At 34.9% G+C, this 26,149-nt stretch overlaps 1 protein-coding gene across 8 annotated transcripts in view; it reads right to left on the bottom strand.

Annotated features, from left to right (window-relative positions):
- Positions 1-13,769: 13,769 nt before the first annotated feature.
- The window catches only part of LOC126843528 (uncharacterized), a 30,925-nt gene continuing 18,545 nt past the window's right edge, over positions 13,770-26,149 (bottom strand). For 2 of the 8 annotated variants that reach the window (XR_007686438.1, XR_007686436.1), the window contains exons 3-9: positions 20,160-20,251; positions 19,009-19,124; positions 15,955-18,919; positions 15,405-15,482; positions 15,094-15,181; positions 14,621-14,869; positions 13,771-14,269 (exon numbers count right to left, since the gene is read on the bottom strand). Coding sequence is in view for 1 of the 8 variants with exons in the window: in XM_050581112.1 (XP_050437069.1) it covers positions 14,256-14,269; positions 15,094-15,181; positions 15,405-15,482; positions 15,955-18,919; positions 19,009-19,124; positions 20,160-20,251 (3,353 nt within the window). In the remaining 7 variants the exon portion in view is untranslated. Of the gene's footprint in view, positions 14,270-14,620; positions 14,870-15,093; positions 15,182-15,404; positions 15,483-15,954; positions 18,920-19,008; positions 19,125-19,761; positions 19,814-20,159; positions 20,254-24,372; positions 24,445-26,149 lie in introns of those variants that run through there. The other 6 variants (XR_007686441.1, XR_007686442.1, XR_007686440.1 and 3 more) reach the window with 6 other exon arrangements.

Consider the following 26,149-nt stretch of genomic DNA (forward strand, 5'->3'; position numbering starts at 1 on the left):
CATGTTGTTATTTAGAAAAATGAAGTCGAACCCAATTTTTCTTATAAGGTATGAAGTGTTAAACATTTTCAAAGTATTGCAAAAAATACAGTACAATATGTACTGCACATCTATAAACATAGGAAAAACATTATTTTCAAAGTTATCATATTTTCAAAATGTGTGTAAACACATCAGATGCACTCTCCTTGTGTATATATATATATATATATTTTTTTTTTTTGAGTTAGCCACAGTGGAAAAATAGAATGTTAGAAAAAAAAAATAATGTATTATTCGTTTTGCAGGCAGGCCTCGAAGCAGTCGCAGAGTGTAGGGTGGCAGGCAGACCAGGGCAGGTGGTCGATACAAAGGACCGCCGCTTCGTAACCCATAGCAACCCTCGCGGTAGACGTCCTGCGACGTTTTTGAGTATTGGGGTGGTGGTAAACCCCTCTTAAATGCGTCTCAAAATGTGGGAAATTCGTCCTTTAGAACAAAATTCTGGCCAGGCCCGATCGATACGGGCAGGACGACGCCCGACACGACTGCGCCATTTTTTACTGTAATAAAATTATGTTAAGTACACAAAATAAGCGCATTACAATGTTTATTTTTTTCCCCATCATTACACATTATATTTTGTTTTTACAAATACCTCAGCGACATGGTCAAGCATGATATATTGAAAACCAGTAAGGCGACGGCAGGGCGTGCCGAAATCCACAAACGGCCAATCCGATTTTTTTGCACATTAATTGACTCCAAGGTTTTATAATAGATAACGAACAGGAGCCATTTCCGCAAACTGATTACTTCTTACAGCGCAGCCACTTAAGCCATAAAATCTATACAGCGATTGGCAAATAATCGTGTTGGCACTACTCGTGATATTTTTTTTATGTCTATGGTCAAACTGAAAAAAGGAGTCACTTCAAGAGCAAAACAAACAACAGCAATTTGCAACATGCGATGAGAATATTGATAACGTCCATACAGTGTTACCAACGCCAACAAAAACAAATCCATTTTTCTCCCCTTTTTTCAGTAAGCTCTAATCAATGGCCTATGATTTAATATCGATGCAATGCAAAATTAGCGAGGCATTTCAAATAAAAAGCATATTTTTTTTTTTGTATTACAGTTGACCTTTTCTACATTTTAATTGTCCTATCAGCGATTGCATTATCTATTATCTATAATTAGACAAATATCGTCTCATTTATGAAACAGTCGCTTGCTGTATCTCCTCCTATAGCTGTCTCTACAATGTTACTTGATTTTGGAAGTAATAATCTGAATTGCTTTGTGAAAAAACCTTTCTGACCATTTTAGAATGAGATAATCGAGATGGTCCTTTACAAAAATAATTTTGTCAGTGTTTCATTATGAATGCGTTGAAACTTGGAGGGTTGAAAATCATCCACGTGGGGTTTCATTAATTTAATATCATCGTAGAAAATCCAAAGGTCAAGTTAAGTGGAGGCGAGATCAAAAGGCCTCCCTAAAATATACCTAGCCATCCCTTCTTAATGGAACAATGACAAAAAGGACTTTTTTTGCTATTGTCACTTATAAACCAACATTGACCATTCGCAGTAATTTACAACCTACATAATATAATGTTACCGGAAATGTAGACAAACTAAAAGTGATGTTAATCAATGGTGAAAAACGCATTATTAAAGATATGATCCATGCTAATGAAGGTAATATGCTAAACAGAAGCAGAATTATTCGACATTGTCCATTCTACTGGCTAAAATTAAATTAAAATACAACAACAGAAACGATAATGGTTTGTTGAAGTCTCTGTACTGACTGCCATCAAAAAGAGGTCTCGTTCTTAAACCAATTTTACATTCAGAATACAACATTGGGCCTGATTGATATGCAATCCCAGAATATAAAACCATCAAAAAGATTTGTATTATGAGCTATCAAGATCAGCTGACTAAACGTGTTGTACTTAAGTCAAAGGGTCAATTGTGATCTAGGTAAGACCCTCTGTGTTTAACTATTTGCCATTATACATGAAATAAAATGTTTGTTTAATAAATCTTAAATAAGCTTAACTAATCTTAAAGATAAATACTTATATGATAAGAAAATTGCCGAAAATATATTTTATTAGAAAAATCTTATATTTGTTATTTAAATTTTATAGATTTTAAAATAAGATAATAAATTTGTATTTTATGTTTTCTGAACGTTTTTAATGTAAAAATGATTGTTAATAGTAACTCATACACCCCGCCACAAGCTTTGCTTACTGACTGGCGTGTATTAATCAAAACTTGTTATGTTTAACTGTATTATTTTTATTGCACACAAATTTCGATTGTCTTTAAATAATGAATAAATAATAAAACCGGATGTACCGTTTGGAAATGATAACTAGAACAATGGTATCATTTTTTTGGTGAATTAGCCATTGTCATAGTTTACTGATTGTCAACATTTCCGGTAACATAATTACATATTAACTTAATATACATCCGCTGAGACTACATTTTTAAAAGTAGGTATGTTTTATTTAGATATTTGCTTTTGAGTTTTTTATTGTACAATGAGATAACATTAGGTTTAATTGTAAAACATTTTGTATTTATTTTTAGCGATGAGAAAGTATTGGCTAAAAAAACCATTGACTAACACTCAGACAGGGAAGTTAAGATTTTTAATTTAAGAATGTCATGTTAACGTAGCTCATAAATATTCAAGTAACTTGTAATTTGCATATTATGGCGTTAAAAATTATACTGAGATGTAAAGCTGCTATCTCTACCCGATTGGTTATTTTATGGTAGCTCTCGCAGTCCTTTAACAGTTAAACGGTCTAAACGTTATTACATACATTCCATAGCATATGATTCGTATCGCCAAACCGGATGCGTTTAATTTATTCGGATTAGACAATGGTTATAAATAATATACTACACAATTTCCCATCGTGTCAGTTGTGTTTTTATACCGGATAAATAACACATACAAATCTAAACGAGAGATAAAGCCTGATAACCTGTGGCCATGGACACCCCTATAAAATATTTTACTTAAGCGAAAATCTATGTATTTATTTTTAAAAAATGTGTACAATTTTTGTTCCCCTCTTTTATCTAAAAAAACGGTTAAAAAAAAGTAAATACATTGTTAAAATAGAATAGCACAATTAAAAATCATATAAAATAAATCAGTGTATACAATATCAATTTGTACGACTTGATGCTGCAACTCATCTTCAAGGATATGCCATTAGTGTACTCGATAATGGTAACCATTTCTTTTAGATAATATGATATACTAATTACTCTTTGAAATAATGAAACTTTATGTACATTTGAAAATGTCTTAAACATTCCTGTTGATACAGACTGATAATGAATGAGTACAAAGTGCAGTAGTAAATAAAAGTGTAATAGCTCTAGTCGCAAGTACCAGAACTATTAAGAAATTTGTATGTTTGTTCGAAGTCGAAACCAATTCAGGAAGATGGATTTGTAAATAATTTAAGACTTTTTAAATTATAAGTTTAATTTTATTACATATGTAAAACATAAAATAGACAAACTGCTACAGAGTTGTATCTTGAATGAGTATAGTAATTCGTCTGGAGTAGCCCCAAGCCTACTCCTATTTATATGGATATGATAATCTGTGTAATGTGTTATTGTGTGAATTGTGTTGGCTTTAGCCATTGATGGGCGGACGCACATCGTATGATTATTTTAATTAGTGTTATTTTGCGATAAAATGGTAATAACATGTTTTTCCCAAATAGCTTATCTAAGCGGAACGGACTCCAAGTAGTTTTTATATATATATTTGCAATTTTTTTTAATCACTATGCCAGACAACCATACAGGTGTGCTCTGTACCGACCACGAGTCAGCTTCCGTCTTTTTGTATTAAGTATGCCAATTATAATAGATGCATGATTATTCCACACCCATCAGAGTGACATCATTACAATATGAGTAATAATATGCTTAGTGTAGTTGTGTGTTTGTGTAAAGGACGTATGACGATTATGGCATATAACAAAAGGATTTACTGTCAAATCGAATTTCCAATAAGGATTCTGATGAAAATAAATGAAAATGATTAAGCCCAGATCTAGCTTCTTAACAATGACAGTGTCAAGATAGGTTTTCAGGTGTCGAAAAATTCCAACCGGCAAAATATGTCCATTTTTTGGGTGTCTACCGAACACGTTGAAATAATATTATGTCGATGAAGATAAATTGTAATTTTATTTTTGGCCAACTCTTAAGTTGTTGTTGTTGCAAAATGTTTGTCGAACAACGGAACGTTTCTGCGATACATACAGTGGAAAACAAATATAGATGCACATAAATCATACTAATAGTAATAATAATAAAAAGACAATTGGTTTTGTTATAAAAAAAACTCGAGTTTTTTAAGTACTGTAAAACAAAAAAAAGACAACTATTACCTGTACGGATTATCGCTAAACAGCTGAAATCAAACACCTGTCACTTGTCACAGCACAATGTTCGATTATAGAGTGTAAACCGTAGCTAATACCCAGTAACTTAAGAATATACATTATTTATTTACACTTAAAAAATGTTTGTACATAATAATAATAATATTATAGTCTACCCAATCGACAGCTGTTGCTATTGGCTATTGGCCATTCGTCCCCAAAAATGGACGTTAACCGTTTTCGCATATATTATTATAATAGCAAGCCTTACATTAGCGAGTAGTACATTGAATTTAGAAAGTAAATTGGCTAAATGCCACTATTTTAGACATTCTTATAGAATGAAGGTATAATCAAAAATCGACAAAACGGTTGCGTTCTAAGATTAAAACACAGTTTTCGGTTTAGACGTTTGTTTAATGTGAGACAACATTTGTCATGTGTTGATAAATTGCACAATCGGTATGATAATTTAAATGGATTTGAAAACAAGAATAATTTAAGCATACAACTGGTCATAAGGCTCTTAAAACTAGTTGTCAAAACCGTTTCATACCTGAAGTAAAAAAAAAGTTAAAAAAGTACTTAACCAAATTCAGAAAATAAACAGAAGTCCCTTTTCACAAAACTCTAACCATGGAAATTCCTAAGACCGTTTCAGTTTATCCGAAAAATGTTTACAGGTGTCATCAATCGTTTTTTAGCCATATATAAATTTAAATATTGATTTCGATGGTGTCTACAAATAATTTAGTGTTTGCAATCATTCATTGTAGATTTAAAATAATTCTAGCTACACCATTGTTACTGTCAGCATCACAACAATCCTTGGTACAACCGACTATTAAATAAACGGTCTGTGACAACGTGTCCTTGACGGCAATAAAGTAGTCCAGCTTATTATTAATTGGTTAATAATACAATTTAAGCAATACAAGTCTTCGAAACACTAACTATCAGAAGAGGCACATTAACTTAGAAAAAGTGCTTTTAGTCAAATTATATCATTTAACAGTTTTTATTATTGATTGATTCGTATTAAACAGCTTTTTTTTTACTGTTTCTATGCCCGTTTGATGGTTATTAAGTTTAGCGCAATGCAAGTTATAAAAGAACTGAAGTTAACATTCAACAAAGGTATATAAGGTATTAAATTCATATTTTTGAAGTTTACAAGATGAGAAAAACACAATTGAAACGAAATCTAAGCATTATGATTATTACTTACTCGGGTGAACATTTTCAATAGAAGTCCATGGAAAAACATATCCGTTTTTAAAAATGTTTCCCATAGCAGTTTTATAAAATGAAAAAACGCCAAAATCCTCAAAAACCAAGAAAGAATCTTAAATAATACTATACAAAAAAAAAACGTACAACACATATTTAGGTTTTCCTTAAGTATTCGAAAAATTGCCTACGCCGAACTCCTTAATGATTAAAATACATTCTATTTTCTAACTACATCTAACATTCACTTTGCTAAATATCTTGTTTTTAGGTCTTGGCCAAGTACTAAAAATGGATTTAGGAAACAACTAATATTTGAAAAATATTATTTAACAAATTGAAATAAAAAACCAAAAACTAGCTCACCACATCTGAACAGAGAATGTTGTAATTATTAGTCTTTTGCAGGTGAGTAATATTTCAGCTGTGTCTTTTCCTGATTTATCATAGTTATAGACTACGGTTTGTCTATCTCGACTCCTGCACTATTCTCATAGATTCGAATAAAAAACACATAGACAATATTTGAAATAGAAAGAAACACAAATCAGTTTATCCGCGGCAATGTTATTAATTATGTTAGATAAGAACAGGCCAATGACTTCGGCTGTTGTGACCTATGATTAATAAAAAAATAAAACAAAAAATAGACAAGGAAATTTGTAAGAATTACACAGTTTTTTATTTAAAGAAAAAACTAGTAGTACGCTCAGTACAAATTAATGTAAATTAATAAGTGAAATCCTAATTTTTACCTCTTATCGCTAATGAATTCCCGCCGAATTGTGTAACCCGATGACTAATAAAACAAGTTAAGTTAGTAATAGAACAAAGCTTTTTAGTCGAGTTCCACTACTTGTTTTTTGTACCCCGACTAATGACAATAGAATAATTATTTTCCCATAGATATTATCCGTTTTTGTTTCCCGGAAGGGAATTTTAAGGTTATGTTAAAAATATTGCAATTGTAATGTTTACTTACAAATTGATGAGTACAAAAATAGCGTGTAATATAATATTTTCGGTTAAGCGCTAAAGTTCACCAAATGAATTTGATAACCAGCTTGATAACATATTTTTACGTGATAAGGTTTGGTTAATTAATTAATAAGTTCCCACAAAGATGGCGGAAAATGGTAACTTCAATTATTATCTCTATTGGCGACATGTACACTTAATATTTTAGTTTATTATATATGTATATGTGCGGTGTAAAATAATGTATACTATATATCTGTGATTCTGTGCAGTGATATCAGTGATAAACATGTGATAAGGTTTTCATTCCCACAAAGATGACGGAAAATGGTCACTTCAATTATCTCTATGTATCTGTGTGGCAAAATCGTTTTTTTTTTCTCTAAAGGGTTTTTTACATTTATAACCATGGTCGTGGTATCAACCGGTATATTTTTAATTTGTGCAAAATCAAACCGTATTACTTGCCCGGTACAAATCGTGTCGTTAAATTCATTCATTGATCAATTTTTCACCATCTACCACTGTGGTGTGGGTTTAGAAGCAAAAAAAAAAATCATTAAAAAAAAAAACTTGCACCTCCAAACCGAAATTCTTTTTTTTTTAGCTGCTCGCCCTTATTGAAAATATCCTTTCATAGCAGACTACTCAATCGATTAGTCTGTGTCGTCGCGTTTGTGAGGATGACAAAGCCATGCCCGTAGGTATGACAACCAAAGGATAGGAAATACTCTATTGATTCTGCTTGCAAGTCGTACATTGTACAATTACATATTGTGAAAGAGCTGTCGCCTTGGCCGACCAGACTTATACCGTTTGCCGAGTGGAAGATTTGCAATTTTTTGCCTTAAACATATTTTCAAGATCAACAATTGAATACATGTAAAAGGATAAACGGTTTGTTGATATATGTTTATGTCTATGTGGAAGGCAAAACCGGCTCAGCGTTTTGTCCGCTCTGATAAACACTGTTCTAAGTGGTTAGTGGCCATTAAATATACGATAAGAGTTAATGGAGAGACGTTGAATATACAAAAAAAAAAAAAAAAATCATCGACAACGACGAAATGAAACATTAAGTAAAAAATAATTATCATTCTGATATTGTTGGAGTTTGGGAATTTAAAAAATAGTAGTAGGTAGTCATTGAGTGTGGAATCTATTAGGTTCTTAATTGAGTGATATAAAACGCCCATCATTTGGCGTTGTGTTTTGGACGAAACTATGTTTTTTATGTTTTACATAATAAAAAAATGTACGGCATACACGTTTAAGAAAACAATTCAACAAGATTCGAATTCAACAAAAATCGAAAACAACACATTTTTAACACGTAAATACATTTTTCGAGTCGGTCGTATAAAGTCGGCGTTTGTTTAAGTTCTTTTTCCGATTTTAGTTATAAATTTTAAAGAGACACTCGTTAAAAAAATAAAACAATAAATTTAAGACCGTTCCCCGATGTTGTTTTTTTCGCAAATTCGTAGCGTTTTACATAGTTAACTTAAAAAAAAAAAATATATATATATATATATGGTTATCAGAATGCTATTGTGCCTATTTATCTTGCCGTTATTTTAACGTGTATCCAGCACCACTTGTAAATATGTAAAATAAAAAAAAAAGTCAATATTGCTTTAAAAAACGCTAGAAAATGACGTTTTTAGTTTTTAACACGGTATTGTTTTTTCCAATAACTATAAAACTATAATTTTACTATTGATATTTGCTATGCCTACTTTGATTAATTGTCCACGCACGTGTAAAATGTATATACAGTTTTTTCAATACAATTGTGTTTCGATAATTATTGTAAAAAGAAAAACAAAGAAAAAAGATACATATTTTCCCAACGTTTGGCAATGATTTGAAATTATTCTTGATAATTGGTAAACCAAAACGCCACTGCTTTTTTGCTAATTAGCTGGTAGCGGACGATAAGTTAAGATTGGATAAAACCGGACGGGGCACTTCCCGTGTTCTAGCCAAGTACGCTCGAAAACCCTCCTCTAACGCGTGTTATCACCGTTGGGGAAAAAAAAGTCTTTATGAGCAATGATTGTTCACTGAATTTAATTTCTCGTATGTGGTCACACTGATCCAGTTATCAGTAAACGTCGAGTGCCCCTTCTGGTTCGGTCTGGTCTTATCTGTACTTTTGGACTTATCACTTTTGGTCTGGTCAAAGTGGTCATCGTTTGTGTTTTTAAAGTTTGCTAAAGTTTTTTTAAAAATATTTTTCTCAGCTATAACCGTGTTGAATTTATGCAGAACACATATTGTACTCTGACAATGTACTGTTTCAATACAATTCCAGGCTAGAATTAAACTTGAACGTGAGTCGACCGTGATAATACAATATTTCTTGTCGTCACAAGACATGCATAATACAACATATTATGTCGTACGACGATATTATATTATTATAATAGAAACGATTGTCAAAACGGTATTTGTCTTTGCAGACACTGGTAACCGATTTGCCGAAAACAAATATTGAACTTTTATTAACTCTTGTGTGTGTGTGTGTGTGTGGTGATTGTCACACACAACCAATCAGGGTTTTTTTTTCTTTTTCTAAACTTGTCACGCCATTCGACAATCTTTTGGTTTTGGCGCCGTGCAAAATGACTTAGTCATAGATCACGATAAATATTAGTTTAACCGGCAATTGACTTGAACAAAATAATATTAATTCACCTAATGCCGAACCGATTTTTTTTTTTACTTGGCAGCGCGCATATACTTACCAAAAATTTTCGGTGTTTACCAAAATTATTCACCACTTGCCGGCACTTGAAATAAATTATATAAAAAAAAAAAATTGGAACATAGCTGGTTTCTGTACCGATCGTTTCTCTACACCTCTTGTTGTTCGCCTTGCACACAGCTGTGTAAACTTGAAATTCGACTCTAAGAAGACTAGTAGCGATTTGTTGGGCCCAACGCGGTTATAATAATGTATAATGTATTTTGTGCACCGGCTAGAGTGCTTTTGTGGCAGTTTTTTTTATTATTTTATTCGAATTTAACGCTATTAATAACAACACACCGATGTATTTCGTCGAATAAAATACAAACTTTGTGGTTTTTTTTTTTGCTATATAAAAAATACAGCTTTTACACACCTCTAATATTTCGCTCTGTCCGCTTATCACGGCTACGATTTAAGATTGATTACACGAGGACACGTTTTTTTTTTATTTAGGTCGTTAAATAAATGCGCGAACCCTTATTGATAAATAATAAATTATAATATGTTTATTTTTAAACATTTTTGTTTTTTTTCAATCGTTAATATTTATTTTTTAAAAGCTATAAATCGCTTTTGTTTCCCATCTGGAAAACATTTTACGTACCCGCTATTCTGTCGTACTGTTTTATTAATGAGTATAGTTTGTTAATTGTTTGCATATAACATTATCAACATGTCTGATCGTTCCATTGAATATTTAGATTATCGATCATCGTAGTTAGGCCAAACGACCTAAAAAGGTTTAGATGTTAATAATATGTTGTTTTGGTAAATTAGGCGCAGAGTTTTATGTTTTTTTTGTAGTTTCAAATGGATGACTAAAGTAAAAAGAAAAAAAAATGCCACAAATAAGATTGATTTATTTTTTGCGAATTTTTTGCAACCTTGTTTTTCTGTACATACCTTTATTGATACTTGAACAATAGAAGTTATTATTAATTGGTTCATTGTTTGATTTTTAAAAAAAAATTATTTTCATGGTTTACTTACTGCTACAGTTATATTTACAAATTGGCTCTGGCACTTCTTATGAGCGTACGATTAGTTACTACCTACACACTATTTGGTTTTTTATTTTTTATGATACAAAACAATAGTTAAACATATTACCTGAGGAGAAGTGCATATTAGTTGTATAATATATTATGTGCAGCTAGACTAGGCCCAAAGCTCTACAAAAGTAGAATTGGCATTGTTTATCCGCCAAAAACATCAAGATATACAAACCGGTTTGACGAAAAGCTTGAAACCTTTAATTTGGCAAGGCTAATTTTTAAATATCATCTGACATAACTAAAACAATAGCACTTTTTAGGTTGGCCATGGAAGTTTTATTTAAAATTGATGTTTTTGATACATTGCCAAGTTGAGGGTTGGAACCAAATGGGAATTACGTTTAAACATTATTTTCTGATAAAATAATATTAGTTTGTAATTTAAAGACTCACAAAATGGCTGTCGACCGAATTTAGCCAAGGAGCTTTTGGTAAAAATCCATCGGATAATCTCATCGATGACTTCGTACAATTATTATTTTACACGGATGATAACGTTTTCAACGAATGGGACAAAACATGATCTTGTAACCAGGTCTGGTAACTCCCTTCGCGGAAAAGCGTAGCCGTTTTTCTTCCAATATGGCGGCTACCGGCGTGATGTTTTACACACAAAAAACGTGTCGGCTTATCAATGCACGTCGATGACCGCCATATTGGTAAAAAAATCGCTCTTCCGTGTAGGGGGTTACCAGACCGGGTTATAATATCGTGGGAGCAAAATATGCTCTTATCAGCTATTACCGTCAAGTTAGGTACAGTTTGCAATAATGATAACAATTTTTATTGTGGTGTGCAAAATACATCCGTCAAAATAATTGATTGTTAATGCCTTTAATTTTCCGATTTGAAATTAATTAAGTATTAACATAATTGGTCTATTTAATATGTGCATATGACTATATCGACTATCAAACTATATCGACAATAGTGACAATACACAGTTAGATTACTATTTAGAACAGCTGATAATATGATTAATTGATGACACCTAATATTTTAATTGAACGACTAGGACATTTTTTTTTTAATTAAGTTACAAAATATAATATAATATAAAATTTAAGCGTGACAATTGTGGTTTTTGGCGGGCAAAGCCGATATTTGTAGCTTTGAAGAAGTATAAATTAAATAATAAAAAAACAATTGATCATGTCACGTTGTCGAACAGAATAGCATTAGGTCGTTCCTCGAATTGAAACTGAAAGTGTACAAACGGAGAAACTACTGCGAGCAAATAAGATAAATCGTTTGTTGTTTAAATAAAAGAAATAATTGCACATTAACCTCAATCGAATCTAAAATGCACGTGCAATACACTCAAAATAATATGTTAATTAGGAACTATGCGTATGAAACTCCAAATTTGTGCAATTTTTCAAAAATATTATTACTTTGTTTTACTAAAACAAAAAAATATTATTATCATGTCTAAAAACTCGGTTTGTTCCGAGTTTATTTGCGAAACATCCGTCAAAAATAAATTAAGCCATACAATTTATTGTTTGTTAACTCTTTTATTTGTTTTGGTTTGTTGTTTTTTTTGTGTGAGAAATTTCCCATAATCAGCTGCCTGTTTCTACGATGAAATCAGTCGTATTCTTCTGATGAGATCATTAAATAAACACCGAAACAAAAAAAAAACAATAGATAATACCACGGAAATCCCAGAAAAATGGCCACGAGGCTAAAATTAATGATTTAGCTCATGGCAAGTCAAAAATAGCGACGATAACGATCATTTTTCGGGAAATCCCACGGTACGATTTATTTCACAAATAAACCCACCGGAAAAACCCCGAGTCTTATAGACAAAACAATGATCCAAAATATCTACTCTTCGGGACCACCGTGTAAGTGCTAATGTAAGACCGACATCTGTTTCCGGTACACCCTGTATGATAACGGTTATTCAGAGTTTTTCAACGTCGGTTTAAAACGCAATTAATTAACAGCTTCGATAACCCGCAAGTCATTTACAGGTTTATATTGTATTATTATTATTACCTATAGTGTTATTTATGAGATACAATGAATGAATACAATTGGCGGCTACGTGCACGGTCGCAGAAAACTTTCTAAAAATCGACCTACTTACAAGTATTGAATTGATTTTGTCCAACGTTACATCAGGTGGTTGTGGACGCTCTTAAAAATTTGCAAATTATACATTAGTTGTGTGTGTGTAGTTATTATAATCTTATGATAAACGAAAAAAAAAATGGCGGTCTCCATCCGAAAAGCATTGTTCACATCGAGTGTCCATTCGGATTTAATTTACTCCGCGGTTACATAGTTTAAAAATAGACTAATCTAAAAATACCGAACTGAGTCATTTTTTTTCGCTTACCTGGTGGTACTACTGTTGCAGTAGAAACGAAAACAAAATCATAAATATAATATGTTCAAGATGATATCACAGATTGGCTCTACATTATTTGCGATTATTTCTCGGCGGTAAACCGATCAATCCGAGTGAAAAAACCACCGAAAATCTAATTGTAGTGCAGTGATAGTATTGTTTGTGTCCGTTTATAATAGTTTTACAACGTCCTTGGAACGTCCGCCATAATATTTATCGGTCAATTACAAAATGGCGCCGCAATTATTAAAATATGTGGTGCGAAAAAAAACTTCTCTCCTCCAGTTTTTTTCTTCCTTCGATAAATACCTTATTTTTGTTTTAATGTTGAGCTATAAAAAATGTGTTTGTTGTCTTCGCCGTACACTCCGCCAACTACACGGGGTCGGCCAAGTTTTTTGGGCACGTGGCCATTTTATTACCAGCTAAACAGGTTAAGAATTTTGGTGGTCAGCAGAAAAATCTTTACAGCAACAAATATCACACTAAAAACGTTTAATCCTCATAAATAATAAGCTTCAATGGAACGTCTTTAGCATTTCAAATTACTTTTATCATTACTCGGTCGCGTCCAACTACAGTTTCTACACACCTATTGTTAATACACTTCTGCTTTCTTGTAACAATTCGCCTACCTCTTTTGATCTATTCCATATCATATTAAACACAAATTTGTTCTTACCCATGTGATTTGAAATCAACTGGCTTAAGTTCATTCTTATCAAAAAAATTGAAATCATTGTAAAAAAAAAAAACAATACCTTCTCAGCTAAAAAAAAATACCTTTAAAGATTTCGTGTGGCCAAATAAATGAACAAAACCGACTCGAATTAAATGTTTTTTTTTTTTTAAATAATTTATTTCAATAACACAAAAAACATACGAAGAAATTCAATACAAATATACACAATATTGTACAATAATATAGTATAATAAAAAAACGCTATTTATAAAATAGTAATTTTGAGCACACTCAGAGTAAATAATCGAATTAACAACTGTTTTTTTTTTTTACAAACAAACACAACAGATTGCAATCGAAATAATAATAATGGCAAATAGGTGAAATAATGACAATTATAATAATTGATAATACATGTTAAATTATTTAAAAATAATATAAATAATAATAATACGATGACGATGAACAAAAAAAAAACCAAACAAATAAGTAAATCATAAATGTAGGTATATATAACACACATTTTTTTTTTTTACAAATATATTGTATTTTTTACAACGAGAAGAAAACTCAAATTACATTTTTTTTTTCAATCGAAAATAATAATTAATTATAATATAAAAAAATAAAAACTTTTTTTTTTAGGAAACATCGAACGAATCAGTCTTTTTAAATGGTAATTAAGAGCTTTTTTTTAATACTCGTTTCAACAGTCTTAATTTAAAAAAAAATCAACAAATTCTTTCTGGAGTTGTATGAAATTTTCATGGTATTTTCCCTGTAAACAACAAAACACACACACAAAAAAAAACAAATATTAGTTAATGATTTCTATTACAAACGCAATAATATTGCAACAGCAAATTGCTGTTATAATTGTTTAATTGCTATTAATTTTTTTTTTATCACTCAAAACAAAAACCGTGCAAGTCACTCGAAATGGTGTACCAAAAAAAAAGCGTTATATCTTTATTTATTTATTTTTTTTTTATTTCTCTTTTAACCCAAATTCAGTGCTGCTTCACACTGTTTTACCGTGTCGGTCTCGTTTGTATTTTTTTTTTTTAATTCAAGCAAATATGTTTTTTTGCCAACATGAAAAAAAATAGATATATATTTAAGTAAATACCATTTATCCGTGTATTCCACAGACCGTTTCCTTTTTAAACGCACAGGGCTGGTTCGTTCGGGGTGGTAGGTATGACAACGTTATAATAGAATTTTTTTAAAATTTTTTTTACAAATTTCACGAATGGTTTTTTTAGCAGAGATGCTATTTTTATTGTGGATTTTACAAAATATATACATTATTAACGCAACGCGTGATAATACTGGTAGGTCTGGATGATTTTTTGCAGATCGCCCAGAAAATATGTTTCTAAATTTAATAAACAATAAAAAAATATATGTATAAGTCAGTCGAACTTACTTGTGAAATAATTGAAAATAATAAATAATGACGGTTTTTTTTTTTAAATTTATGTTTTATATTATATATATATTTTTTTTTCTAATCCCAATACAGGAAACTGGCTTAATTATCGATATTTGTTATTCATATTGAATGTATATACGAATAGGTGTTAAAATAAAATAACTCACTCAAATTACTCAGACTGTAATCGAACATGTCTTGTGCTGCGGCTTGATTTGGGTTCTTAGGAGGAGGGCAGGCAAGTCCTTTTTTCGCCTAAATCCAAAAAAACAATGTGATATTATCATTTGTCGTGTACAATGTTTTGCAATTTTCATAAGTGCAAGTGCACACAACAGTCGTTAAAGTTTATTCGAGGAACGGATACCGAGTGAAGAATTTGTTTACAACTGAGTACTGCCAGGATAGTCTCGCTGCGGCAGCAAGTCACGCCACGACGGTACAGAAAAACAAATACTTAAAAAATAGTAATACTTACACCATTACCACTGGTGCTCGGCTGATCCAACCTATCCGGCATGTTAGGCGACTCGCAATCCGGTAGACTGGGCGACACCTATCACAACAGATAAAACAATATCTAATATTATTAACCGTTCGCATAGTTGCCAGAAAGAGAATCAGTAAGGAATGTTAACCAGTGGAATAGATCAGAGAGAGTAGTCCACTGAATTCAATATATGGAACGCTCATTGTCCCATGGTCCATGGTATTTATTGTTGTTTCTAGGATTTATCAAATATATCCTCCCTTAATCTAACATTTTTAGTATGTAGGAACATTTTTCAATCCATATGTTGAGTTCGGCGGAGTAGACACAAAGACGTGGTTTTGAATTTACTTGAGATTTTTATTTGGAGAAGAGAGAAATCGCGAGAAGCAGAATAGTGATATAAAGGAACGTCGGAGGAAAGACGGGAAACAGGAACACCGGATGTAGGCGCAGTTGGATACGACGATTGTCAACGGTAAAATAGTCATGATTCAAGGCCTACCGACCCAAGTATGAAAATAAGCAAGATATTTACCTGCGTCGTAATAGGGTAGGATTGCCCAGTGTTGTGGTCGTGGGCGACCCAAGTCTGTTCCATGGGCTTTTGTTTTGGATACTGGCCGTAAGACGGCAGCCGCTCTTCGGGCCCCGGCATAACCCATTGGTGGTTTGGCGGCGCGGGTTGTTGTTGGGCGATGTTAATCGGTTTTGGCCGTAGCGGTATCGTCGGAGTGATCTGCATCGAAGGAGGCGGCTGCTGGTGCTGCTGCTGCATCGGCGGCATTTGCTGGGCCATCGTGGTGATATGCTGCTGCTGCTGGGTCATCGGCGGCATTTGCTGCTGGTTCATCGGCGGCATTTGCTGGACCCTCGACGACGACATTTGCTGCTGGATCGTCGGCGGCATTTGACTCGGTGGGTGGTGGATGATTTCGCGGACTGGCTGCTGCTGCTGCTGCTGCTGGTGGTTACCGTTGTACGACGTGTACGACGACGAGGGTTGCCCGTACTTGGCGTAGTAGGGGTTTTGACCGAAAAGGACTGGCTGCGGTGCCGCGCTGGTGAGGCCCAATGTCGACTGCGGCCGTTTGTGGACATACGTGCTGGCCGGGGCCATCGGCGGGCCGGTCAGGCGTTGCTTCAGAGTGGACTCGCTGTACTGAGGCGGTGGCGGTAGCCGTTGGTGGTTTGGTTGGAACGTGGAGAAATTGGTAACGTTAAACTGAGGTCGCACGCTTATGGCAGGTCGGTTGTACAACGCCGGTGGCTGACCCATTTGGTTGGCGGCCATGTAATACTGTTCCATTTGGTTGTTTGTCATAATGGGTTGACCGACTTCTTGGTTGGTCGTCACCAAAGGCTGACCTACTTTTGCCATTTTCGACGCGGGCCCCTCGTCCAGGACGGTGCTTAGTTTCTTCCTGAGCTCGCTGTTTGAGCCGTTGGCGGCCGCGTGAAGACCGACCACCCGGTACGACGGCATCCGGAAGTATTTCCTGATGAGCGATATCTTCGTCCAATTGACGAGGTGGTGCAACGACTTTACGCGGGACAAGCCGCCGTACAACACGTCGTCCACGATAAAGCAGCCGTACTTGAAACTGTCCGGCAACAACCAAGTCTTGAAGAATTGCTTGTCCCGGCTTTTCACGCACACCTTGACCACCTCGCTGAACACCAGGAACTCCCTGTACGTGCCTATGTCCGTCAGTTCGGTCGTATCGACGGTTCTGCGGAACGTGGTCATCAGGCAGCCCATCAGCGGCACGATGTTACAGTGGCTACCGGAGAGGCTGCAGATCAACCGCACCAGCAGCTCCCTGACCTCTTCCGCATCGCCGGTGTTCCACTTGGCGTGCATGTTGTGCATTAGGTCGCCCGTCCTCAACCGACGGACCAACATGTCTATGATGGGATTGCGCCCGTACACCCTGTAGCTCTCGTAGACTATCTTTTTGATCTTTTCCCGCACCGCGGTCGTCTTGTCTTCGATCTTGTCTTTGACCAGTACCATCGACGACGACGACGGCGGCGGCAGCGGCACTGACGGCGGTGGCGGTGGCGGAGGCTGCATAACCGACGATGGCCTCTGATAAATATTGAACGGCGTGGGCGTCATTTCTTCGACGGTGTTTTTGAGCATAGTGATTATCGGCGGCGGTGGCGGCAGCGCGGTCGCATGTCTTCGGGCGTTGCCGCCGGACGCGGTCGGCACCGACGACGGTTCGGCAAAAACGGTATTGGGAAAATGAACCGACGGTTGCACGCGTTGGTCGGCGGAAGACGAGGGACAGCACAACGGTTTGGCGCGAATGACGGTAGCGGAGGCGACGGCGGACTTGGCTTGGACGGCCGGCGTCGGGAATGCCGTGACGGGCGGAGACGGGCGACGCGACTGACCGTGGTCCGAGCGCGGAGACAAGTCTATTTCCATCGCTTCGCTGTCGTCGCTTTTGTCAGCAGCAGCGGCGGCGGCGGCGGCGGTCTTATCGGTTCGGCCAGACCTCTGACTCGCGATAACGTCAAACATCGAACCGGTATCCATGATGAGTGGTCGATCCATGTCGTCGTCGTCGTCGTCTTCGTCACTGCTGGTCATCGACAAATCGATGATCTTCGGATAGGTCGGCAAGTTCAACCTCAGCAGAGGCGGCATCTGATCGAACGGTTTTTCCTCGCTCGGTTCGTCTTCGGCGGGTGGTTGGTCGTTAGACGCCGCGACCGGCGGCTCGGTCGGCGTCGTGCCGCCCGCCACCGCGTCAGAGGCGACCGTCGAAGATTCGGTCTTGTCGTTGGCCTTCTTATCTGAAACAACAACACATTCGACACCACCGTTATTTTTGGTAGCCATTTTTTTGCGATAGTATCTTTGTTTTTGTTTATATTTCAATCGTTTTCGTTTTATCGCCTCTTTCTTAGCCTCGCCCGACGACGACGGCCGATTCTTACGCGTATCTTTTTTCGACGCCGGCCGATCATCTTTGCGTTTCAGACGGTTCTGACGGGGCTTGATTGAATAAGCATCGACCAGTTTACAGAACTCACCGTCCGCGGTTGTTTCGGTGACGGCGGGCAAATTATTCTTTTCGCTCAGATCGTCCACCGGAATGGAATACGCGCGTATTATGCACGGCGGTACGGCATTTTGATTCGCGTCCGCGGTCGATGGAGGGCGCCGGTCCGGCGATACACTCTTACCTGCTGTTATCGTCGTATCAGCGTTGCTCGACGACACCGCGACAGCCGGCACGATCACCGTCGCCGTCGACCGATCGCCGGCAACGTTTTCCACTTGCAACGTGTCCGACATTTGTTTTTCTAGCACGTTCAACGGCTGTGACGAGTCCGCGTTGTTGTCCTGGTCCGGACTGCGCAACAAATCGGCCACGGTCGTTCGACTTGGCGTGGCCGGGGCGGGCGAAGAAGGCGGCCCGCAAATTTTTTCCATCAGGTGTTCGATCTCTGGACTTTTTTCCTTCGGAGGATTATTGTCGAGTGCCCTGTAAGTACACAAACAATACACGGTATATATTCACGGTGTCGGTGGACGGCCGCCGCGCTCGTCGCTCGCACACTGCGGCAAACATACTTTTTCACGTCGATTAATTTCAGTTTGACTACTACTTGTTCGCCTACCACCTGATTAATCATTCGCTGTGTCCCCGAACGATCGCCTTCCATCGCGTCGAAACACTCGTAGTACGTCTGTGGAAATGAAATCATCGATTACAACCAGACCTCTATAACATGCTGCACCACTATGACCACCACAACAACAAACACATTTCCGGCAACCCGACCTTCCCAGCAGTGGACCGACCCAACAAAGGTGCGGTTGTCCAGTTTCCACTAGGAGAGGAATGGTGGCACTCGAGAAGGATACCACATGAGTTTCTATATAGCTATTGTTGGAATTAAACGAACCATTCACAAGAGAAGGATTTAGAAGTAGACCAAAGGAAACTGGACGCCACACGTTCTATGTTAGTACACTGCGGAACCTAATCTCATCCGGTTTGTTCAAAAGCATATTATAGAAATATAATGTCGTTCCCGCGAGAAAAGGGCTGAATTTTGGCGAAACCCAAACGTGGAAAACCGCAAAATGTATTTACCGCAATCGACGTTCAGCGAGCACGTTTAGTTATTAATTGATTTTTTTAACGAAACACACAATATTAATCTATTTAAAACTATCTTATAGATATTATATAATTTTAAAGTTAAATTATTATTATTGTTATTCGCAAACGTTCACTGTCGTGCGAGACCGTGGGATGTAATTATTGTTATTATTGTTGTTAGTTTTCAAAGCTTATTGTAGATAATCTGTTGGTATTACCGTCCGTACTCATTGTATGATAGGTCGAGCAATGAGTAATCCATCATATTGTCTGTTTTAAACAAGAATATCTCTATAATTTACACGATTATATCGAACAGTCGATTCCGCGAGAAAAGCGACACGGTATAAGAAGAAAAAAAACATAAACCAACAAAAAATCTTAGGTACATATAAAATTATTACATTTTAAAGCGATAGGTATGCTGTAAAAAAAAAAATAGGTCAAATATTGAAATTTTGTCGTTTTGTACGTTTTTTAGTTGCAAAAAAAAAAAACATTGTTTTTCAATCTATATATTATCTATCGTCTGGTGTCTCTGTTCTCGCGCAATTACCATATAACATAATATGCATTGTACATGCTAACCGATGTAAGATTGAATTGTTGTACTCACTTTTTTTAAAAAATCGAATTGCTTGTTTTTGTCTAACTTGCTGAGGTACTTTACCAGTGTCTTGTTTCCGGGTCGTTTCATTATATTATGGTCTGAAAATAACATTGAAATAACAATCAGTAAACGAATCGATCAGGTCAAAATGTGCTTACATCGTTTGTGTACACAAATTATTTCACAACTAAACGTAATTAGAATTAATTTTTATTGAAATATATCTATAAAGTTTCTAAAAAAAAAAAAAAAATGTATGATGGATTAATTCCTATTTTATGTATAGGTATATATTTTTTCGATTTAACTGAACCTCACCAGTAGTAGACATTCTATGAACAGAATAATATACAAAAAAAATCAAAATTCTATCTGTTCCATTTAAGTGTAACCTAACCTAACCTAACCTAACCGTTCGGTGTAGTATTTTTGATTTTATATTTAAACTGAAATACTCTTACTTTCATCAGTTTGTCGAACAAGTAGAACCGTTTTAAATTTGAACAAAAATCTACAGCAAAATAATAAGTCGACCAACACACACCCGCTGCTCGTACAAGGATCTACTGCGTGCAAATGATAAATTATTATCCGTTTTGGATTTTTGCCTGTCGTAAAATATTATGTGGAAAACAATTAAATTGGTTGTTAACGAGAAAACGATTTACAGGGTAGTGTTAATTTTAAATGACCGACAGTTTAGCATGTTGTGTAGAAGACAAAATATTTTACTTGGATTTTAATATAGACATTCATTTTGAACAGTTAATGGCTGGCCACACGTTAGGTTAGGAAAAGGACCATTTACCTGCTGAGAGGTGAAACGCGGTCAAGGTGGGTAGGTAGATGAAATTTCATAATGGTATAGTGTTTGCTATGATAGATTTTGGGTAAACTAGATTAACCGGCAACCTATTGCAAAGGTTCCTATCGAACGCCCCAACAATACGGCTTGTAACTAGTCAGAGAAATAATATTATTCAAATAGTTTTTATTTGTTATTTATTCGAGAAAAAAAACCAGTACAATGATGTGCAAAGCAAAAAAAAAAAAACTACAAAAAAACCAATTGGAATGTTTTTGACACGACCTAATTTTCCGGCTAACCGGTTTTCAAGTAACTCTGTTTAAGTTTTGTTTAACCGAATAGCTGTTGTTTTCGGTCGGAAACATTCACAAAACTAAAATATAGAAAAAAAACAGTTTGCAATTTAATCAGAGACAATACAACCGAAATATATAAATTTATTAAGTTACCTAGTTAGTTTTTACTTCATCAAAACGGGTGAAACATTTTTTTTTTAAATTATGATTTTCTGATTTTACATATAAAAAAAATGACTATAATATATGTTTTTATTGTTGATAATAGTTTTTTTTAGATTATTTATTAATATATTGCAAAAAATTATGTGTTTATGAATTTCTTAATTTATTCAAAATACCCCCTCCTTCTGAAAATACCGTTCTAAACTATAAGGCTATAGTTGGCTTCCCCGTTGAGAGTGTACCTAACAAGTCAATGGGTTGGCACACGGGAACATCATATCATAATAACACAGGACTTGAGGCGCCACCGTAAAAATTATACATAAAATTCGGTCAACCGTAAACACCCATCAATTAAGCAATAATCAAAAAAACGCCTACCTATGACGCACGTCGACGTTAACCATCTCATTGTGGATTTTACAAGAGCCCTTAATAGTCAGACAGAAAATTGAAAAAAATGTTCAAAAGTCTCCCAACCGCGTGTAAACGTGTTTAGTACTAGTTACAAAAAATTACTTGACATTATGTCTGACGACATAATAATTTCTATATTCATTTTTTTTTTTTTTAAAGAAAAAAAATGCAATTTTGCAAGTTTTAACATAGAAAAATGATATAACAAAGCTATCAATTCGCCCACGCTGTTCACTGTGTTGAGTTATAGCGGAGTAAACATTGTGATGTACAATCATAATATAAATGTATTAGATTAGATTGACGGATGACTGAAAAATTAAAAAAATTTTTTTAAAAATGTTGATAAAACTATTGAGAGATTTCACACATGTACAAAAACACGCCTCTCGTGACAAGGCCATTAGGCTTTAGTAACTTGGCTTAGTAAAATATTTTGGATTAGTTCAGAATTAGAATATGTTTCTTACAAAAAAAAAAATAAAACACTACAGATAAGCCCCGAGAAAAGGTTTAAACACTTTTTCTATTGTACTGCACTTGACTTGAGAGGTATTTTATACAGAGACAAAACCAGGTTGATAATAATGTTTAATTAATACTTTAAAACACAAATAATAACTCAAAGACAATACTAGTTACAATGACACAGAGTATCAATCAGACAGCCGCGTATACTAATTAAGTACTGAGGCGTCTAGCTAAATAACTAAAGCCCTTGTATATTAAACTAAACAATGATTAATCTTACTATTACTAAATTATAATAACGCGTGACTGGGCTACTGGCCAATACGCGAGACTACGAATAATTAACAAGAACAAAAGTATTACACCATCTACATGATGATAATAATAATAATAACAAACAATAGTATTGGGATTGTTACACTATCTATGGGAAATTTTTTAATTTTGGGATCTGACAATAATTATTGGTCCGATGGTAGATATAATTACGTTTATCCGTAAATTATAATAAAGCCAATAGAGCAAGATCATAATCACATAATTTATTTTCTGTTTAGAAAGTTTTTCTGGCAGATGAACCGCGATAAGATCACAGGTCTTTTTCAGGTGCATTAAACATCAGCTGTTACGGGTGACTCGAAAAAAATTTAAAGTTAAAAACCGTTAACCGGTTCACAATAGGCATCGAGTATGAAATATCTACTGGGTGTATAATATTATTTGTCGTTTATGTTAAATAATATTATGCGTTGAACGAGAGCCGAATTAAAGTCTTAAGTAAAAAATAAGTATACCAAGTAAATTAGCCGAGCAATAAAAGAACAACACACAAACAAAATGTATGTAGAAAATTGTTTATTAACGATTTGAAGATTATTCAAACGTGATAGGCAAAAAAAAAAATATTTGCCATTTTAATTAAAATAAAATACCATAATAATAAAACGGTATACTACTAATTTACTGAAAAAAATATACATAACTAATGCAAGGCTTTTTTTTAAAACACTTTTCATAAGGTTAAGAGTTGTTGAAGACATAAGAGTTGTTGGAATAAAACAAATGTATGGTTGTGTAAAATTAGTAATAACACTTTTTTTAACTAATATTTTGTTGTTTTTTTTATTTAAAAAGTAATTGTTTTAATTGTTGAAGTGAATTGTAGGTAAACGGTAAAACAAATATACCAAGACTTTATCAGATTCACATCAACGGAAAAAAAAATCATAATAGTAGTTGACTTTATATAATATGTACGTACAGTGTACACATTAATTACAATTTAGTTTTTTAATAATTTATGCGGTATTCTTTATCCGATGTTCGCGAATTAATTTACATTACTCAACTAGTATCGTGCTAACACCGTAAGAAGGTTTTCAAGTCGTTGACACCCAAAAGAATCAAAGACTACAATACCTACTTAACCAAGCTAAATAAATAAAAAAAATTCGCAGCGTTTTCGCCAACTGTTGCGGTTTGAATAAATTACCCTTCAAAGTTCAACGTACAATACAGAACAAGTACAAAAATTAAATGCATTAATGAAGACAAAATTACCTACCTAATCGAAAAAAAAAAACGAATCAAACCCGCGGTTGTGTTGTAACAAAAATTGTTTATAGTAAGCTCGACAAAGCAATATTTGAACGCCAAACATAATTTAAATATTTACTATAATTAAGAAATATATATATATATATTTATACATCTGATTAGTCGACATTTTTTACCGTCGGTTAAACAACTAAATTTTACTGCCAGTCAGCGCAAATAAAAATAAAAATAAATTATTTCAAAACGAAAACAAAATTACAGCAAAAAAATAGAACCTATGAAAAATCAAAGTCGGCAAACCCTCGTCTTTTCTCGATCAATCCCGTCCGTTGTCGGGCTAATATGTCGACTATGTGAGTTTTGTCGGATTTATGTCTTAAAAAAAAAAAATACTTAACCCCCCGCCCCCCCTCCCGGATTTTGCCAAATTAAATGGTAAATCAAAGGCGAGACAAAGGCGCATCACAATAATATTACTATAAGATTTGTTATATTGTTCACATACCATTCCGGTGAAAATGATCTCGGCACTGAGGACAACAACCAGACCGTTGGTTCGGGTAAGACCGTTAGCGACGACTGCCGGGCGAATAATAAAAAAAATGTAAAAAAGACTTGTGTATTAAAAACGGCTTGTACGCGGTTTTTTAGAAAAATAACACAAATTGTGACAATTCAGTTAGTCTGACACAACAAATATAAAAACGACGACTATTCCACACACACACACACAAGCGGTACACACAAAAGCAAACATTAATCGCTTTTTTACCTTAGGAAAAATGATATATCATTTCCCCCCTTTGGCCCCGTCGCGCTCACAAGAAAAAACCGAACGCAGCAAAATATAATATTGTTGCCGTCGAACGCTTTTTGAATAAGCCACGAAATTTATTAAGTGAACGCGCCAGATGTGCGTTGAGAATATTGGAAAAAAACAAAAATTATATATTCTATTCGATGATGATAATAATATTAATAAATAACAATCCGTGTAGCCTACCGAATAACACCACCGCGGCAGAGCTCGCATAATAACACGTATACATACACATATACATTATATATATATGTATAATTATTTTTTTTAAATATTATCCTCTATTTGTGTTCACATTATATAAATACACATATTTGTACGGCAACACAAAAATAAACCACTGTGGATCAATACAATATATTATTATTCGGATCTGGCACACGCGAACAATATTATCGCGTGACGATTAATAATTATTACAACGGTATTGCATTGTATAAAAAATATATTTAAAACAAAAGAAAAAAAACCAGACGATAAGACTAATAAAAAATAAAAAACCCCAACAAGAACAAAGAGCGGATCCGACACTATCATTACGGGTTGTCTGAACGACCCACTCATATAATGGCCGAAAGTCATAGATAATGCAAGACAATCCGCCGCAGTTGTTACGCATATCCGTTGACCGTTCTTGTTCTCACATAGCAGCCTAGCAGCTAACTGATTACAGATTTAAAAAAAAATTGTGTACCCTACCGCCCCCCCCCCCCAACACTCTGGATCTACCTTCAGTGTAATTTCTAGATCCGAAGCCCTAAAACTATACCTGAAAAAACCGATATAAAGAAAAAAACGTCCACTACTTTTAGGGGAATGGGTTTTTGATGTTTGTTTTGTCATATGCCAACATACATACTATTATCATGTCTAAAGAATATCTTCCAAAATTCAAACCAATTTGACTATTTAAGAAAAAAAAACTATAGCGGGCTGTAATTTTAAGTTGAATAATATGTACATTTTTTTAGTGTTGTAGGGGAAGGACGAATTTTTGGCCCATTCAAGTACCATGTAGCGATTAAAAAGCTATCATGGGTAATCACGCATCATTTTACAATGAACAAACCCTCTTCAGCTACGCGTCGACGATAAAAAACCCTTATCTACACTTAAGCACTACCTAAATGTTATTTAATCTAACGGAATCTAATCTAAGCGACACTCAAATCACAACTGTCAATGTTATCTGACCTAACCTAATCGACGCTAGATTATAATTATCGTTGTTAACTAACCCATTACCTAACCCAACCTGACCTAATCGACGCTAGATTATAATTATCGTTGTTAGCTATAACCTATTACCTAAACATACCTCCAACCTCGCCTTATTATCTCATACAAACTGGGTCAGCCAGCCAAACCATTTCTCTTCGCGAATCTCTATCTTTTTCCACATACTTCCATATATTTTGGTCCATTCTCACATTTTCTGAAGTCTGCTTCAACATCGAAATTC

The sequence above is a fragment of the Adelges cooleyi genome, unplaced genomic scaffold (genome assembly GCF_023614345.1).
Source record: "Adelges cooleyi isolate 19-005CV unplaced genomic scaffold, UGA_ACOO_1.1 ACOO_flye_CR_arks_rails_tigmint_CR_PRNA_574, whole genome shotgun sequence".
NCBI lineage: Eukaryota > Metazoa > Arthropoda > Insecta > Hemiptera > Adelgidae > Adelges > Adelges cooleyi.